Source organism: Parasteatoda tepidariorum, chromosome 8 (assembly GCF_043381705.1).
Source record: "Parasteatoda tepidariorum isolate YZ-2023 chromosome 8, CAS_Ptep_4.0, whole genome shotgun sequence".
Lineage (NCBI taxonomy): Eukaryota > Metazoa > Arthropoda > Arachnida > Araneae > Theridiidae > Parasteatoda > Parasteatoda tepidariorum.
The window spans coordinates 1,652,674-1,671,426 of NC_092211.1; the positions used below are offsets into that span (position 1 = coordinate 1,652,674).

The 18,753-nt window shown below is 26.8% G+C and overlaps 1 protein-coding gene across 1 annotated transcript in view; it reads right to left on the minus strand.

Annotated features, from left to right (window-relative positions):
* Nucleotides 1-382: 382 nt before the first annotated feature.
* The window catches only part of LOC107436604 (uncharacterized), a 70,636-nt gene continuing 52,265 nt past the window's right edge, over nucleotides 383-18,753 (minus strand). The window contains exons 11-17 of the mRNA XM_043052114.2: nucleotides 17,696-17,765; nucleotides 13,610-13,655; nucleotides 10,248-10,279; nucleotides 8,714-8,792; nucleotides 5,513-5,685; nucleotides 1,736-2,011; nucleotides 383-647 (exon numbers count right to left, since the gene is read on the minus strand). Coding sequence (XP_042908048.2) covers nucleotides 383-647; nucleotides 1,736-2,011; nucleotides 5,513-5,685; nucleotides 8,714-8,792; nucleotides 10,248-10,279; nucleotides 13,610-13,655; nucleotides 17,696-17,765 — 941 coding nt within the window. The remainder of the gene's footprint in view (nucleotides 648-1,735; nucleotides 2,012-5,512; nucleotides 5,686-8,713; nucleotides 8,793-10,247; nucleotides 10,280-13,609; nucleotides 13,656-17,695; nucleotides 17,766-18,753) is intronic.

An 18,753-nucleotide genomic window follows, 5' to 3' on the forward strand; every position in this document is an offset into this window, starting at 1 on the left:
TTCTTGCACAACTTTGCTTTTTATTTATTTGATGCTCTCTCTACTGTAAAGTAAAACTAAAACTTAAATTTTAAATATATATATATATATATATATAAAGGAAAAAATTAATACAGTTCTAAGGAGAAGAGGAAAAATTATAAATAAAATATTTTTAAAATCTTTTAAAAATTTAATAAAAAGCATTGGAAGTTATTAAACAAATAGCAGAAATAGTTTGGGAAAAAACGATCCCTTTCAGTGGATTTTCTTTTTAAAAATTGGTTATACCCCCAAATAACTCTCCTTGCTTTTAAGGTTTAAAACAATTCTCATCTTTAATAAAATATTTACTGTTTAAACAATGCACTCTCTCTCCTAAATCAAATAAATTGCCATTTTATTATCGAAAATCACAATGACAAATTGATGAAGTGAAAGACTCGAAGTTGGAAGAGAAATCAACTGCAATGATTTCATGCAATCCTGATGCAGAATTCAATCGGAAAAGGAATTTATATTTACTAACCATTTTATCTATCAAAGTGTCATTTTCGCAAATACGCTCTGGTAAGCATTTACATGCCTCAAATGGATCTCGATATTCTTCCCATAATGGCGTGCACCAATCTGGTTTAATCTCCTCACATATTTTCGATATATTTGATCTGCAAAATTGAATGACAGAGAGAGTTTTTTAATTTCTCACTAATTTATTAAAAAATGAAATTAATGGGAAAAATATCATAGCTTAAATGAAAATAAAATTACTCAGATTCATTTTAAATGGTAATATGTCCGTTATTTTGTTTCAAAAAACACACTTTGCTCGCTCTATTACTTTTCAGAAATTCTGTGTTTTCGATATATTTGTTAACAAATTTTATTGGAAACAAAATATATTGCATATTGCATGGTACTATAATCAAATATAAAAATCAAAATTTGCGTTGAGAAATAATATGAAGCTTGATTTTATCTTATATAAAAATAACTGTAGAAAATATCGTAAACCTAGCTTAAATTTTCATAGAAATATGGAAAGTTTTAGAAAAAAAATTTTTTTTTACTAGCGCTTTCGTACTATAACTTCAGAAATATTAAATGAAATTAAAAATTTTTTTGTACTAATTTATAATTAAATGTAAAAAATATCATTTCAAAACTTTGAAAAATTCGTTGAATTTGAGAATTAATATGAAGATAGACTTTAATTTAAATAAAAAATGTTGAGAATTCCTCTCAATAAAAATTCCGCTCTGAACAATTTGACTGACAAGCTCCAGGAGTGATGAAAAACAATGAATGATATTAAAGATTAGTAAACTACAAAAAGATTTTTTTTTAATTATTATGCGTCATCGTTCGACAGACTACAATGACGTAAAAAGGAATCTCGGATGCACACGGAGATATTTTTCTATCTCCAAAGTGCGTATATAAGTGCATATTTTTGTATCGTAGAATATCTCCACGCCATTACCTTTCTATATCACCTCTAGATTCATACGGAGCTTGCATTGCGTTTTTTGAGATAATGCTTAATGACAACTTTTTATTCTCTTGATGTCTTTTATCCCACCCCCTGAATTTATCAGTTATTGGGATCCAGAGTGTTGTATAGTTGAGTAGAATTGAGTTGAATTTTATTGAAAACTTTTTCCTGAAACATTTTTCTTCTACGCTCATCAGTTATATTGAAAATTATAAGATAAACAAGCATGATTTGGTAATGAAAGAGTTTTAAAATATTTACCCATCATAATTACAAATAGTGATTGAAGGTAATTCCGTCACTTTACTGTTAGTTAGTTGTATATCAACAACAGTTTCATACTTCCAAAACAGTTTCAGGAATTCAGAAGATTGATAAGTATATCCCGCTAAACAAGACAAAAAGACCAATAAAAGAGCGTATTTCTTGATTTTACTCTCAGCCATAAGAATCTGTGGAACGCCACTCAGCATCGAATCCCGAAAGGCATTCGTCAAATAATTGGACCAAAATTTGTTTTCTCTCTTTTCAACATTCCTGAAGGGAAACGGAGTCAGAAAATATATGATTGTTAACAACAAAAAGGTTTTAAGATCAAAAATATAATAAAGACAGAATTATTTTTTATAACAAAGAAATAATAATAAGGGCTTTGTATTACGAGAGTTTGTGATATAAAGTCTCTTACAGTTAAAAATTTTTTATGTGCGTTATGTATTTATGTATTCTTTCTCTTATTGACTTTAAGAGTGTTTCTTAATTAATATGGAAATGTATAGGTTTAGAATTATTAAAAAAAATATTATATGTACGTTAGATTGATTAAATGTGGTGTTTAATAGCAGAAAGTCCAAATAAGGACAGGCTGCATACGCACGTTAGAAGGTTTAAATTGATTAGTAAAGACAGAGAGAAAACGATTGTTGGTCGACAAATGCAAAGTAAATATTAAAAACATCAAAAAACACCTTATCAGTTTCATAATTACTGTTCTTCAGTTTCATCATCAAGTAAACTGGTTTTAGATAATTTAAATATTTGACTTGCTTTCAATGGTCTCATCAGTAGCTATTTCAAATATGAAACGATTTTGTTTTATTTTTTAAAAAATACATTATTTAGTGACTCATAATGTATATAATTTAGCTGATTTCATGCTTGCTGGAATGTTCGGAAAGATTTATTAAGGTTTCCATTGCAGAATATCTGATAGGAAGAATGTTACTAATCTGCTGGACTTTCAGCACTGCGCTTTGCATATTAGTAGCTAGTCGGAATAATCATGAACATTAGTCTTAACAAGGATTATTTTGATTTCATATTGCAATACATTTTTACATTACATAACACGTGCTTTCAAATTATAACAAACCGATAACTTTCAGCTCTTTTCTATTAGCATTAGTAGCTAGTAAGAATAATCATGCTCATTAGTCTTAACAGGCATTATTTTAATATGCTGGCTGCCAATATGAAAACTCTTTGAGAAGTTTCAAGTTTGGTGGTTCAACATAAAAGGGATTTTCTTCTATGCTCCTAAAGTATTTTTTTTTCAAGTCGAGGCAAGTAAAACTAAATTTTATCATTTGCGAAAACAATGTCTTTTTTAAATTTGTTAATTTTTTTATGTATTAGAAAGGATAATGATGACTTCTCTTTTTAACTCTTAAGAATGATTTCAAAAAATACTATTTAAGAGAAATGGAGCATAAAACGTTTGAACATGTTGATCCATACCTTTTGGTGGTATAGGATTTAATTCTTAAAGGAGATACCTAGTTCCCCTTCTATATAGAAATACATTTTTACATTACATAACACATGCTTTCGAATTATTACTAGCCGATAACTTTCTGTTCTTTCCTATTTAATGAATTCCTGTAGTAAAGTTTTTTTTACAATGTTGACCGATTCCTTATAGTGTAGTACAAGATGCTGCTTAAAATAATTACCTAACACTATAATCTATAAGATTTTAATGAAAATGTTTCCATAGAAGTCTCTAACAAACAATTTTGTAACTTTTGAAGGCAATTTTCGAAACACTAATCGCCATATATCCGGAATTAATGAATCGAATCAAGATACTTCTGCGCACAATTTTTTAACTTGTTTATCCAAAAGTAATATCACAATGTAACAATGTAACTAATTGTTTTTTTTTTAAATTTAATTTACCAGTAGTTAAAAGTTTTTTTTAAATTGCAGGGTATATAAAGCCTTTAATTATTTTTAAGCTGGAAATTTTTGAATGACAGAATCTAAAATTTGATCGAATTCTGCTGATTAGTTCTTAATAAGTATAAGTTTAAACATACGACCTTTCTCAGATGATAACATAACATTTTGTGTATTTTATCTTAGATGATAAAATACGAAAATAATTAAATTTTCCCCACTGATCACTGAAATACTAACATTTCGAGGGTTCCATCTCGAATCCGTACTATTAAATACTCAAAATTATCTTTAAACATAAAACCCCAGGAAAAGCAACCAAACTAGTTTCAAGTGTTTTTAATACTACATTTTAAGTGCGCTAGTGTTAAGTGTTAAAATTTTAAGTGCTGCTTATAGAGTATGCCTAAATTCTCAAGTACGCGACTGTATTTTTGTTCCACGCTGTCAAAGTCTGTTATTTAACTTCTAAAGTTTCAAAAGCAATTCTTTCGGGGAGCATACTTCTTTTTTTTACAGTAATTTAAACATTGTACTGCAGTAATTTGTAAGAATGTGGTTGTAAGAAGATTAATAGTGTAGAAAAAAAAGTGAATAAAGCACAAAAAAATTATATAAATTGACATACTGTAGTTTCAGTTCCATAAACAAAAACCTTCATCACTGTCTATGAATCCGGAGACGTAGAGAATCCGGAGACAAGTGTAAATTGCTTTAACCAATGGGAACAAAAGAGCGAGTTTGAAGAAGGTAAAAACAATGCAGAGATAAGAAATAGGAGTGAGGGGATTTGGTGAGAACTGCAGGTGGAACTGATTAAATTAAAATGAGTTTCCAAACATTGGGAAAAGGTTAGATACTTGAAAAATCCTTAAATAAATTATTAGAGTTCTTCAAAATATTCTTAAAAATTAAGTTCGGAAGGTGTGGAACAGTGCTGAATGTTTTTTGTCGAAGAAAACTCAAGCCTATAATTTGAATTCCAACTGTGACTTGATGAATTCCATTGCAATCAATAGGATCAATAAATATCTTTTTATTTACACTAGGACATATATTTTTCACTAATTTTATTTTTCTACTTGTCTAGGTTTCTTAAAATATCCCAAAAATTAATAGTAATTCAATTAGAGTAAACACTTTCTGTTGAGAAATTTTTAAACTATTAAAGTTTTTTTTAAAACTTAAAACAATTATTGACTAATAGAACTTTTTGAAAATGCATAATTATTGCTTTTGAGATTCATCAGTATATTTTATGGAGGATTAAAGTTTCAAGTCTGTAAGTAAAAAAAAAAAAATCATAAAAAAAGAAGCTTTCAACTTGATGGCTTTTTCATTGATTTGGCGAATGTCGCTTATATTCCCCACTTTATTTCTTAAATAAAAAATAAATAATTTTACACACGGAATTTTTTATGCGTCTTATTAAGTGTAATGTAAGCATATTTCAAGGAAAATATTCTTCATTTTATAAAATTCACTTACTTGGCCTAAAAAGGGTTAAGATAAATGAGTTTATTAGCAGGGGAGAAAATGATTTCCAATACACTCAAAATCTTTGCAATTGAAGAACTGGTTTTCGTTTAATAACGTAAAACAATCAAAATGTTTAAGCTCAATTCGGAGAGATTGGTGGATTGCGAGATTATAGTTGGAATCAATAATACTTAAAAGACGCTCTGCAACGTTATTTTAAGATAAAGCATTGTATTTGACTCTGAGGAAGGTTCCTGTTTAGAGGTCGCATAAGTATCAATTTATGTACATTTATTCACATTGCACAAATTATTACCCCCTCCTTCTTTGAGTTTAATAGCTTTTTAAAATCTTTGATTTTTGTAAACTTAAAAGTCTTACTTGTTACTTTCTTGATGATTTATGCTGAGTACTCTGGTCTTTTTAATAGTAAAATTTCGAAAAGGAAATTTCAGCAAAGCAAGCGCTGTACTCAAGAAATCGAAAACTGCAACTAATGATATACCCAGCCACATTCCAACATAGCCTCCAATGCTACCAAAATGCTCAATGCTCTAAAATAAAAATAAAAAGACATTAAACACAACTATTGATAATTATACCTTTATAACTGATTAATACTTAAATTGTTTCTTTTAAAGAAATGCTGATAATATTAAAAAATATTCTCATGATAATCATGAAAAATAGTAATTTTGAAAAATTGTCAGATAGAAAGTTATAGGGGCGAATTTGGAGACCATTGATTCAGCATAGAAATATATACTTTCTAAATCAAAATTAATTGAACATTTTTCATTATATTTAAAACTAGAAATTTTTATATATAATCTATTCTAAAAAAAAGTTTTTGCAGTTAATTTTGTCCCCTGAAAAACTTTTTAACTACGTGATGAAAATCTAAGATTAAGGAATCAATTCATTCAGAATCTTTCAGGGAAGACATTTAGGGCATTCAAATCTTTTACATAATTTTAAATTTTTATTTATTTTAGTTTTAAAGCACGATTTTGCAGTTAATAATGAAGAATAACCGCCGTTCACAACAGCCAATCACATGTCTGAAAACGGCAAGCTTAAAAGAGCGATTTACAAGTCTGAATTTTCTTTTTCAGAGATGCAACCAATCACAAAAGAGTTAGAATTTCATTCTTCAGTTTTACAACATCTCAACTTATTTCGTATTGATATATTGATTAATCTGATTATTTGTTTTCTAAAACGTTAATTCGTAAGTTTAATCTGGTTTTAAATCTTAATTCGATTTGTTCCTGTCATTAACAATATTGTATATAGAGAAATATTATAACATATATATATAATGTCATATTTATAAATGTATTTAGCGTAAAGAAAATGCTATTGGTGCATTGTTTATTTTAATTCCGCAAAATTAATGTTTTCATTTATAGTTATTTTGCTGAATATTATTAAAATATTTTTTTAAAAATTACCCTGTTCTTAACAATATTGCTTATTGAAAAATATTATAGTGTTTGCATATATATATATATATATATATATATATATATATATATATATATATATATATATATATATATATATATATATATATATATATATATATATATATATATATATATATATATATATATATATATATATATATATATATATATATATATATATATATATATATATATATATATATATATATATATATATATATATATATATATATATATATATATATATATATATATATATATATATATATATATATATATATATATATATATATATATATATATATATATATATATATATATATATATATATATATATATATATATATATATATATATATATATATATATATATATATATATATATATATATATATATATATATATATATATATATATATATATATATATATATATATATATATATATATATATATATATATATATATATATATATATATATATATATATATATATATATATATATATATATATATATATATATATATATATATATATATATATATATATATATATATATATATATATATATATATATATATATATATATATATATATATATATATATATATATATATATATATATATATATATATATATATATATATATATATATATATATATATATATATATATATATATATATATATATATATATATATATATATATATATATATATATATATATATATATATATATATATATATATATATATATATATATATATATATATATATATATATATATATATATATATATATATATATATATATATATATATATATATATATATATATATATATATATATATATATATATATATATATATATATATATATATATATATATATATATATATATATATATATATATATATATATATATATATATATATATATATATATATATATATATATATATATATATATATATATATATATATATATATATATATATATATATATATATATATATATATATATATATATATATATATATATATATATATATATATATATATATATATATATATATATATATATATATATATATATATATATATATATATATATATATATATATATATATATATATATATATATATATATATATATATATATATATATATATATATATATATATATATATATATATATATATATATATATATATATATATATATATATATATATATATATATATATATATATATATATATATATATATATATATATATATATATATATATATATATATATATATATATATATATATATATATATATATATATATATATATATATATATATATATATATATATATATATATATATATATATATATATATATATATATATATATATATATATATATATATATATATATATATATATATATATATATATATATATATATATATATATATATATATATATATATATATATATATATATATATATATATATATATATATATATATATATATATATATATATATATATATATATATATATATATATATATATATATATATATATATATATATATATATATATATATATATATATATATATATATATATATATATATATATATATATATATATATATATATATATATATATATATATATATATATATATATATATATATATATATATATATATATATATATATATATATATATATATATATATATATATATATATATATATATATATATATATATATATATATATATATATATATATATATATATATATATATATATATATATATATATATATATATATATATATATATATATATATATATATATATATATANCCCCCCAAAAAAAAAAAAGACAGAGGACCATATTTGTATTAGACAATAGTATGAATAACAAGCTATCAATACTTGTTATTTATTGAAAAGGAGAATATTTACTGCTTTGAAACTAAAAGATTAAACTATTTTGTGCTTCATTCCTGACCTTATTTGCGACAAACATCGTGAAAGCAATATTCTCCGATTTCGAAATAAAATTTGCTAAAAATTAAAAATGATCATGAAATATTCATGAAAAAACTCACTTCAAATTTAGGACTGGTGTCATATGTAGTTATTTCCAAGTTACTCAGGTCAATAGAAATTTCAATCCATAGTGAAAGTCTTAAAAATAAATAAATAAATGAAACTCAAGATAGTTAAAGTTAAGAATCTATTGTTTAATCTACTTAGGTAATATACATTTTTTTTAAAAAATGCGAGCAGGAAATTAATTTTTTATTAATAAAGGAGTTCATTGAACATTACTTAGTAACACGCGTGGTTTACGTCATCAAATGTATACTTCGACTGATACCACGAGCTCTTATTTTATTTATATTAGTTCTTTTTAAAGTGTTTTTAAGAATTACTTATTTAAATGCAACGGTAATGGAATAGAAAAAAATACTTACGTATTCAAAAGCAAAAACTAATGGGAAAGTAGTACTAATTTATTTTGCCTCCATGTAACGCAAATGTGGGTTAGTTCCATCAAAGTGTCTTCCACGAGCGCAAATTTCTTTCAATACTTGATCGAGGAGATCCTTTGTCTTCTGGATTAGGTTCAAAATTATAAGGCTACGGACATGAACATCGGTAGTCGTAAACACAAAATGGGGTCGGCTATTCAATGACGGTTATAAAATTAAATATAATTGAACCGGAGTCGTTGGGGCTCAGGAGATAGCGCGTTCGTTTTCCTAATGAATTGAACCGGGTTCTAACCCCTCCGATAAGTGGCCGATACGAATTCAGCACACCGACCACAGTGCTGATGTAAAATATCCTCTGTGGTAGATGAATCATAGGTTAGAGACTCTTTTCCATTAGGCTAACCAGGGGTGGTTTGCGCTCCATGTAACGTAAGCGCGGGTAAGTTCCTTTGAAAAGTACTCTAATAAGACAAATATTTTCATAAACGGCTCCAATAAGGAATTTTTTTTAATCCGTAATTTAAAGTCAAGGAGACTTTGATAAAAAGAAAGTAATAAGACTGAATTAAGAAAAACAAATTAGAATAAATAAAGTGGAATTTATTTCAAGCTTTTTATGCTTGGCACACAATCGCTTAGTACTTATTAAAAATATTCATTCCAGTTACATGATTTTTTTATACCGTACAAGGAATGGTAAGAATGGTAATAACAGGAAATGAAAAGTTTTATTATAGAATTTGATCCAGGTGAAAGGACGTTTAAAAGGACGTTAAAGGACATTATGTACCAGTCACCATTAATACGGAGATTACACTTTTTAATAGAAAACAAACTCTATTGATTTCAAATTATCGATTTTATACAGAATGTCTCTTAATCACTGATATTTTTAAATATTATCTTTAGATTTCACGTCAAAAGAAAAGTTAAAAAAGTATATACAACTGTGTTTTCAAAAATGTTATTTAACCTGACAAATCATCAAATATATCAAAATATATTTGGCTGTTTGCTAATTTATCTTAATAGGAAACTAACTCTGAATTTCAGCATTTATGTAGTGGTGATTAACTTGTAAGATTCGTAACAAGTAGGATCCCTAAATATGAAATAATTTGAAAAAGAAGGTCTGTCCTCTTACTCAGTGATTGCTTCTTCAGTGTTACATCTCCCCTGAAAAAAATTTTAAGTAAAGAGTACAAGCAAAAATTAATTTCTCCAAAAATTGTTTTAGAATGGTTTCAAGAAAAGTAAAAGAATAAACATAATGTAATCTTGTATATGAAAAAGTCATTATTCAAACTTCTCAAGTAGTTAGAAAGCTAAATATAGCTGTAATCTTCACTCTTAATTAGTGTTGTTGGTATTAATACCACTTACCAATATCAGCACGTCTGATATGGGAAACCGGGCAAAATTTGAAGGAAGAGGGGGGCGTTTCTTTTTTTTTTCAGTGGTATTGTTTATGTCGAAAAATACGATTTCGGCGTCTCACACATCACTGCCCGTATTACAGGATGGGCCAATTCATTTATCCACAGATAATAATTTCGCCCTAATCCAGAGAACGATCAATCTCAAAATTCCCTCAGTACCCTTACAGGGGTATTTGTTTGTTATGGACACTTAGAAGATTTTGTGACTCCGACAGATTTAACATGAACCAGTCACCAAATAATACATGGGAATTCTTTGACTGGCGGGATTTGAATACGTGATCTCATGAACACGAGCCTCGAACAGGTTACCCCGGCTTAACAGGTGGATATCTTTTTAACTTAGGATGTTGTTTTTCTCTTATTTTTCTAATCATGTGCATAAAATTTGCAGCAAGATAGGCATTTATTAACATTGTGCCTAGGCTTCGGCTGCAGTGTTCGGGTACGGCTGAATTTAACCCCTTCACCATGGCGCATAGATGGCTACTGTTTAGCAAAATATGCTAAGGACCCATTTATTGTCATTTGTAGTGAGATTTGTCGGCGTAAGTCAGTTTCTTCTGCAGGACAGTGCATCAATCCTCATTGAGAAATCTTCAAAGTGAAGGTTTTTGTATAATCCGATGCTTGTTATGCCTTCAAATAAATCTCAGTTCCCAAAGAAACCTATCCTCCCCAAGTCGATATTTCTGATGGTTTCCATTGATAGACCAACATAATTTTGATGGTAAACAACAATAATTTCATCATGAACCATTGTATGTTTGATGGTAACCAACAAAAGTAACCATCACCCCGATGTAGGAATTAGGACTGATTTATGATGGTCCAACATAAGAAAAGCAACTTGTTTCGGTGTTTTGTCATGTCAAACAATCAGGTACTTCCATCATAGTTTCTCACAAAACAAAAGTTGGAACAAACATGAACAACCATCATCCCAATGTAGGAATTTAGACGGATTTGTGATGGATCAGTATAAAAAAAAATTGTTTTAATGGTATATTCTCGAGAACCAACAAGAATTCGCATTAAACCATCATGGAATTGTATAACTGAAACCATCACGGATCATCGTGGATTGTTGGTCTATGGGAATCAAACTTCTCCTGAAGGTTAACTATCATATCATAAAAGTACCATTTTCTTTCATGGAATGATGGAGTTTGCTGGCATATCAGAAACCATGAATACGTAATGTATTGTTGAATGATGGTGACCATCAAATGATGTTGGACCATCACGAATAACATTGAAAGGGGCATAAGCCATCAAAATGATTTTACGAAACCATCAAGAATCTTGTCTTGTGTCAGTATATACCAAAAAAATAAGCAGTTTCAGTCCATGGAAGACTTGAGATAATATTAATTTTTTCTTGAAGGCTCAGAACAACAACATTCCCAACATTTTGTGTTTCAGGTCATACATGGTCGATATATTGGCATAAGTGATTTTATTACGACACGAGAAGCTCCCCCCCCTCTTTATTATTTATACGATTTTTGTACTGAATTGACTAGGGCACGTAGGAGATGAGTTGCTGACTGTAAATGTTTGTTTCGATATAGACTCTCTTAATATTGATGTTTGGTTCTTATTGATTTTCTTCGCGTCCAGATATGGCACAAAATAAAAATTGCCTTTCATTCATGGCGAATTAGTAAGCAGTGACCCTGCAAACTTATTAAAAAGTTCATAGTATCAAAACGTTTAGACTTTTATCCAGTTTTTTTATTCAGTGTACTGTTACCCTTCAAACTTTGGCAAGGCTGTGATCTTTTAATTGAATTTTGGTAACAGTTAACCAGGTTCAAAAATAGACAAATAACTAATGAATTACATGAAGCATTTAACAATTAAAATTAAATTTCATTATAACTATAAATTTCAACAAACACAACTTCAATTATTTCCAGATGCCTTCATGTGCACAAAAATGTCCAATTTATACACTTTTAAATTTCCAAATTGATATACTCAAGATAAAACTTTTTGATAAAAAGCACTTTTAAATTTCATAGGCATCACATTCAATAAATTCACACTAAAAGAGACAATTATGAAATAAAATACTAGCTCATTCTAAACCTACAAAAACATTTAAACTTTAGATCAAATCGATAATTAAGATTAAATATCCATGGCTCACCTTAAAATAGGTATCTTAACACCTGATAGAAATAATTTAAAATTCGGGATAAATTGCTCTTCTAAAAGGTTACTCAAAGAGAAAGAAATTAGAGTTCATAAATACAAAAGGAACTTGCGGATCACCTTCTGGAACGCCCACCGGGTTTGCAGCTAGACTTGTGGACAAGGAGAAATTCGAGCTTCCGACCGCCATTCAATTCTTCAGACCCTCCATTAGTAAGACAGAGTGCACCAGGGAAACATTCGACTTTCAGTCGAGGAACGCTCAATTCTTGCCAACTGTCTTGAACTTAGCGACATTCAGTCTATCACTTCCCGTCAACTATTCTGAGGCTTCAGATTAACTTTCTTCCAGACAACAGCTCATCCGCTCAATGTTGCGTACCTAGTCGCTGCATCCAGAGACTCTTTCCAAACATCAACCGTTCAGCATTTCAGCCTAGATCAACTCACTCCAAGACTCCAGCTATTTCTAAACTCTTTCTCGATGATACTGGCTCAGAACACACTTCTAGCAGCCATGATAGATCCTGTCAGCGGTGATGTCTCAAGCAAACATTCCATCGGGCATGATCCGCACTCCAGTCTAATGATACAATCCTCCTTAAATGTTAATACAATTCACTACCCCCAATTCACCCCAAACATCCCATTTTAAAAGGATAAATAAAAATTTCTCATAAAATATAATCATTTTAATTGAATTTAAATTTTATCATAGTGGTGCCATCTATTGAAAAATAACCCTTCTTTAAAAAGTATTGATAAAAAAAAACTCCAATAAATTCCTATTTATTACATCAGACCATTGTCCGGTTGTCCCTAGCAACAATTGTTTTATCCAAATATTATTTCAAGTAACATAATTTTTCAGAGTACTTTTTTAAATAAAAAGTTTGTACATACTTACTTTACGAATTTCAGAAACATCCCTAGAAACTTCGTAGAACACGTCACTACAAGAATTTAAAAAATAATACATGTTTATTTCTTTGTTGAATAATCTTTTAAATGTAAATTACATTATTATGGCTCTATTTATATCTATATGTACAGTGAAAAAATAAAAAAGATATCATTCTGAACAATTTTCATTCTAATGATCGTATTTTCACGAACTAAGGTTCAATCTTCTGGTTTCTGTGGGATAAACGTAAACGTGCGGATAAACGTAGCTAATATTGTAACTATAGTGTTATTTTTTACTTTAAAATTCAAATTTTTAAACCAGATATTTTGAGTTAATGAAATTTATTATCTTTTCTTATAAGTTTTATTGCTAGAATTTCAGTATCTTAAAGGCCTTACGAACTCTGTTTAGAGTCAGATGTATGTAAAAAATAAATATGACAAATGTAACTTTTACTAATTGAAGAGCATGTAGAATGTCTTTTTATGGTAATAATTAAGCTTCCGTATGTATCGAAACATCAGAATGCTATTTGCAAATCATCTTTATCTTAAAAAAACAAGTAACCTAAATATTTGGCAGATTGTGGCAATTTTTTAAGAAGGATCCTACTATATACAACATATTAATTCAACATATTTTTCTTGAACATTACATAATGCAATGTTTTTAAAATGCCACTTAACATTTAGCAATTCCATCAGTTATAGAAAAAAAATTTGCAAATTATACAAAACCTTGTGAATGCGCATTAGAATTATTATAAAATCCATAATTTCTCAGGTACTTTATTTTTTGTTTCTCTTAACTTTATTACCTGGTAGACTATCAAAGCTGTAAAAATTATTATCCCTAAAATTTTGTCTATAGTTAAAATTCACTAACCATTAAATGTGGTACACCAGGAAGGAATGGAAATAACAGAATGATATTTATTGGGCACATGCATATATATNTGCAAAATAAAGCAAGATTGAATAAACATGATACATTTCTTGTGGGCATGGAGAAAAAATACTTTTGTTTTGGAAAAGTTTGAAAGCATGTCACATTGACATCGAAATTTAATATGTCTTTTAATAAACATTAATGAAAAAAAAGACTTTAGGGACTTATGTATTAATTTCGTAGGGTGATTCGTAATTACCGCTTTTATATATCTAAAGAATCTGTGACAAAAACGTATGCAACGGGGGTCAAAAAATGAAAGAAAAATACTAACATAACCTGACGTAAAATTTACTAGTAAAGTAGGAATAAAAGTATTAAAACAAGCTTCGGCTTACCGAGGAAAACTGAGAGTCGTTCAAAGATTACTATTAGAAACAATTTCAAGTTTCTTAGGGGAATCAAATTAATATTGATATTTTAAACCACTTTTTCTTTAAACGTGATTTATTGGATTTCAATTTTCCCTTACATATATATATTGTGACTCCTTATATGTAAACTTTTGTGATTTCTATTTAAAATATTTCAAACCAATACATTGAGGACGGTGTTTGCGGAACACTGTGTGTATTGTTCAGCATCCTTACAATGTTAAAGAATAAAAGCAAGAATGAAAAAATTAGGAAGTTGCTTACAAGTTATCTTTGCTCGACTGAAAACCAATTACTATAAATATTATAATTAGTTCCCAACTTTACAGGATCAATTAGTTATTTACATTTTACTGTGTCTTGAGTTTAAATCTTCAAGATTCAGCATTTTCAAAAGTAGTTGTGATGGCAATTATATCTAACACCGTCATGAAACTACATTTATAATCTTATAGACTTATGCAAATACGAATTTAATGAATATCATGCGAATAAACATTACAATATCCAATCATATGCATCAGATAATGTTTTAAGTTCGAGGATAACAAGTCTGTAATCTCGATAGCAAGTTAATACCTAAATCCTCTTTTCACACTAGTTTGGAAAAGTGTAATCGAGGCAATTCATTAGCCTCATTTTCGCGTTTAAACTATTAGTTATTCTAAATAATTGATTTAAACTCTTGACTTTTAAATCTAATTGGAATTTTATAATAGAGTTTAATGTATTTTTAATGCTTTAAGCAATGAATTTTTTTTACACAGTAAAAAAACAAGCACTTATGGTGCATCATCCGTAAAAGCTATTTTACCTTAAATTATTTTACTGTAATTTTTATAATAGCATTTATTCTACTAGAGTGATTAAGTGATTTTGCAGTTATTATTGCTGCAAACATTACGGTTATATCAGATTCTTTTATTCTGTAACATATTCCGACAAAAATGAAATTTGCTGTAAAAAGGACCATAAACATGTATGCTGGGGTCATTTAATCCAGAATTTCTTACAGTTTAAGTTACGAAGAGATGCAACCGTCTCAACCTGAGAGCTATTACGTGAGTTTAAAAAAACAAGACCCGATATACATATATATATATAACGCAAAGCTCTCAATTTGGCTAATTTGGATCAATAAAGCTTAAATTAATTATAACCTAATTATCAGTAATAGTAAATAGCACGTATTTACCAAAGTAGAACTCTTAAAGTTTTCCTCAGCAGTTAGAAGAGAAAACTAAAAAAATTTCAATAATACAAATGGGAAGTTTATAATTTCACTAATCCGGTGGGTAAATCAAACTTTGCACGTCTGAATTCCATTTTTTTTAATTTAAATTGTTTTAATTCGAGTTAAACTTTACCGCTAACTAGAATTCTCTTTTCGAATTCAAAATTTTTGAGTGATTGGGTAATATAAAATAATTATTTATATTGAATATTACAATGGTTATTTCGTAAATCTACTAAAAAATTTCAACTCGACACTTTTTTTTTTATATAAATAGTTTTATTTTAGAAAACATATTTGAAAGAATTATTTAAAAAAAAGTTTTATTTTTTAAAAATTATTGTATAAAATTATTTTAAAAAGAAATTTCTGAGTTGTAAAGGTTGAATAAAAAGTCGCGAAAATTCCGGTCATATATCTAAATATTGAATGACTCTATTCGACAAAATTTTTGCCATATTTTTATTGCTATACACTAGTATTAAAATGTTTAGTCTACACACTTTATATTTGTGCTATAAGTTTATGTGAAGCAATTTAATTGCTTACATAATGCATAATGTATGCTTAATGTATGCCTACATAATGTATTGCTTAATATATATATATATATATTTGTTCCTTCAGAAAAAGTACGTTTTCTGTCTGATTTCGTAATTAAATTAATATTTAGCACTAATTAATTCGCGTATTTAAAGTCACCCCAAGGAACTATTAGGATCGGTATTTAGTACGTAAAAATCTGATCATTAAAACGAAAGTTATTCAGGGTGATATCTTCTTATTTTGCGCATTGTACAAATTATGTCATGATTCTTCAAAGACAGCAGGAACTGACGTGAAATAACGCTTTTAATTTGTGAATAATATGCTATTTTCATGACTGCTATGCGTTTCAACATTGTTTATGACATTTGAGTCACGCTAAGCCTAATTATAGCTGATGTTATCTTTTCACTTTCTCAAAAACAGAAGCGAACACAATCTCCAACTCTTCATTTTTAAATATTATTAATGGGAAGAGATAAACGTCTCATAGAAAGACATCAATATTCACAATATAAGTCTTTTAATCCAAATGGGATCAGAATGGGACAACCAGAATGGGATCAAATTCTAGCTGCGTATAATGATAATTTTATCGAGATCAATTTGTGCTGTTGTAATTGCTGCAAGAGACAGGAATATAATGCACTAGCAGTATCATATAGTTTTTCTGTTGTTATGTAAACCTTTCAACTTGCATTCTTGAAAATGGTTTTAATAAATTAAAATTATAAACTGGTTGGAGATATTTGAACACAAAAATATAGCAATTTCTTTGAGTTCACAACTCTCAATAAATATTTTTCACTCACTTAAACCATCAGAAGCAAGTAAACGATTTAAAAATTACACTGGTCAAAGACTATTGAGAACCCTAGATAAATATCCATGTTCTTAACAACATACACACAAATGAAACATAATTTCTTTCATATAAACATTCTTTTTTTTGTTAAAAAATTAACTTTCGAATTTAAAACTCACAAGCAGGCCGGTCCACAGTTTTGAATCTGACATTCAGAAATTTCTTTTGACATTTCTGGTGTTATTGTCTCTGAAATGAACAAAAATACTCTTTAATTCTGTTCAACAATTACATTTCAATTTTATCAAAAATGAATTTCAACAGTATTCATTGGCACTGATAAGAAAGTATAGTTTAAAAATGAAACCCTATATTTCTGATAAATATAGGGTTTTTTAGGGCACATTTAAAAATTTAAAAACCATCAAATTAATAGCATTTAATATTGAATTCGATTGAAGAGAGGCCTGATTTATAAACTAGATATTTATTACTTATGCAACATACTTTACGAATTAATGTTAATTATTAACTACTCTATTAACGTATCAACGTATCGACTTTTTGGAACTTCCGATATTTTTTAGAAGTTTTTTTTAGATTAGTTATTGCAAGAGTCGCTCGATATGGTAATCACTGACGCATCAGATGACTACAAACTATGTATTGATGTAAAAACCATTTCCGGTCATATTCGAAGTTGCTTTTAATTTCTATTAAAACAACGAAAGTCAGAGCTTCTTGTTCCTCTAATGTGTCCACAGGTTCACAATTACTAAAAAAATGTCCCACTGATGTGATAAAACGCTGAAGTTTTACTATGGTACACCTGTTTCTTGGGAATATTATATCAATGAACTTACGTACATGAAGTACATAATGTGCGGTGACATCTTCATGCACGAATCACATGTTTCGCTGCAATAATGTAGTAGCAATTCAGGGATCTTTCGCTGAAAAATAAAGTACGTTGCTACTATCAGAAAGCAAGTTCACTCTCAAGAGCAAATTCACTCTCTATAAAAACTCTTAATTCAGATAAGACACATATAACCTCCAACTTGCTTTTTCTCAAAATTAAGAGTCTGCATGCGTTTTTCAAGAGTTTAAATCCTCTGTTTTAATGCAAGTTTTCTTACTATTGATCTCTTTTGAGATTCTTCATGTGTTGCTAGCAATTCCATTCTTCTAACTTCTGTTGTATCCCTGCTCCCTCCCTCTCTTATATATATATATA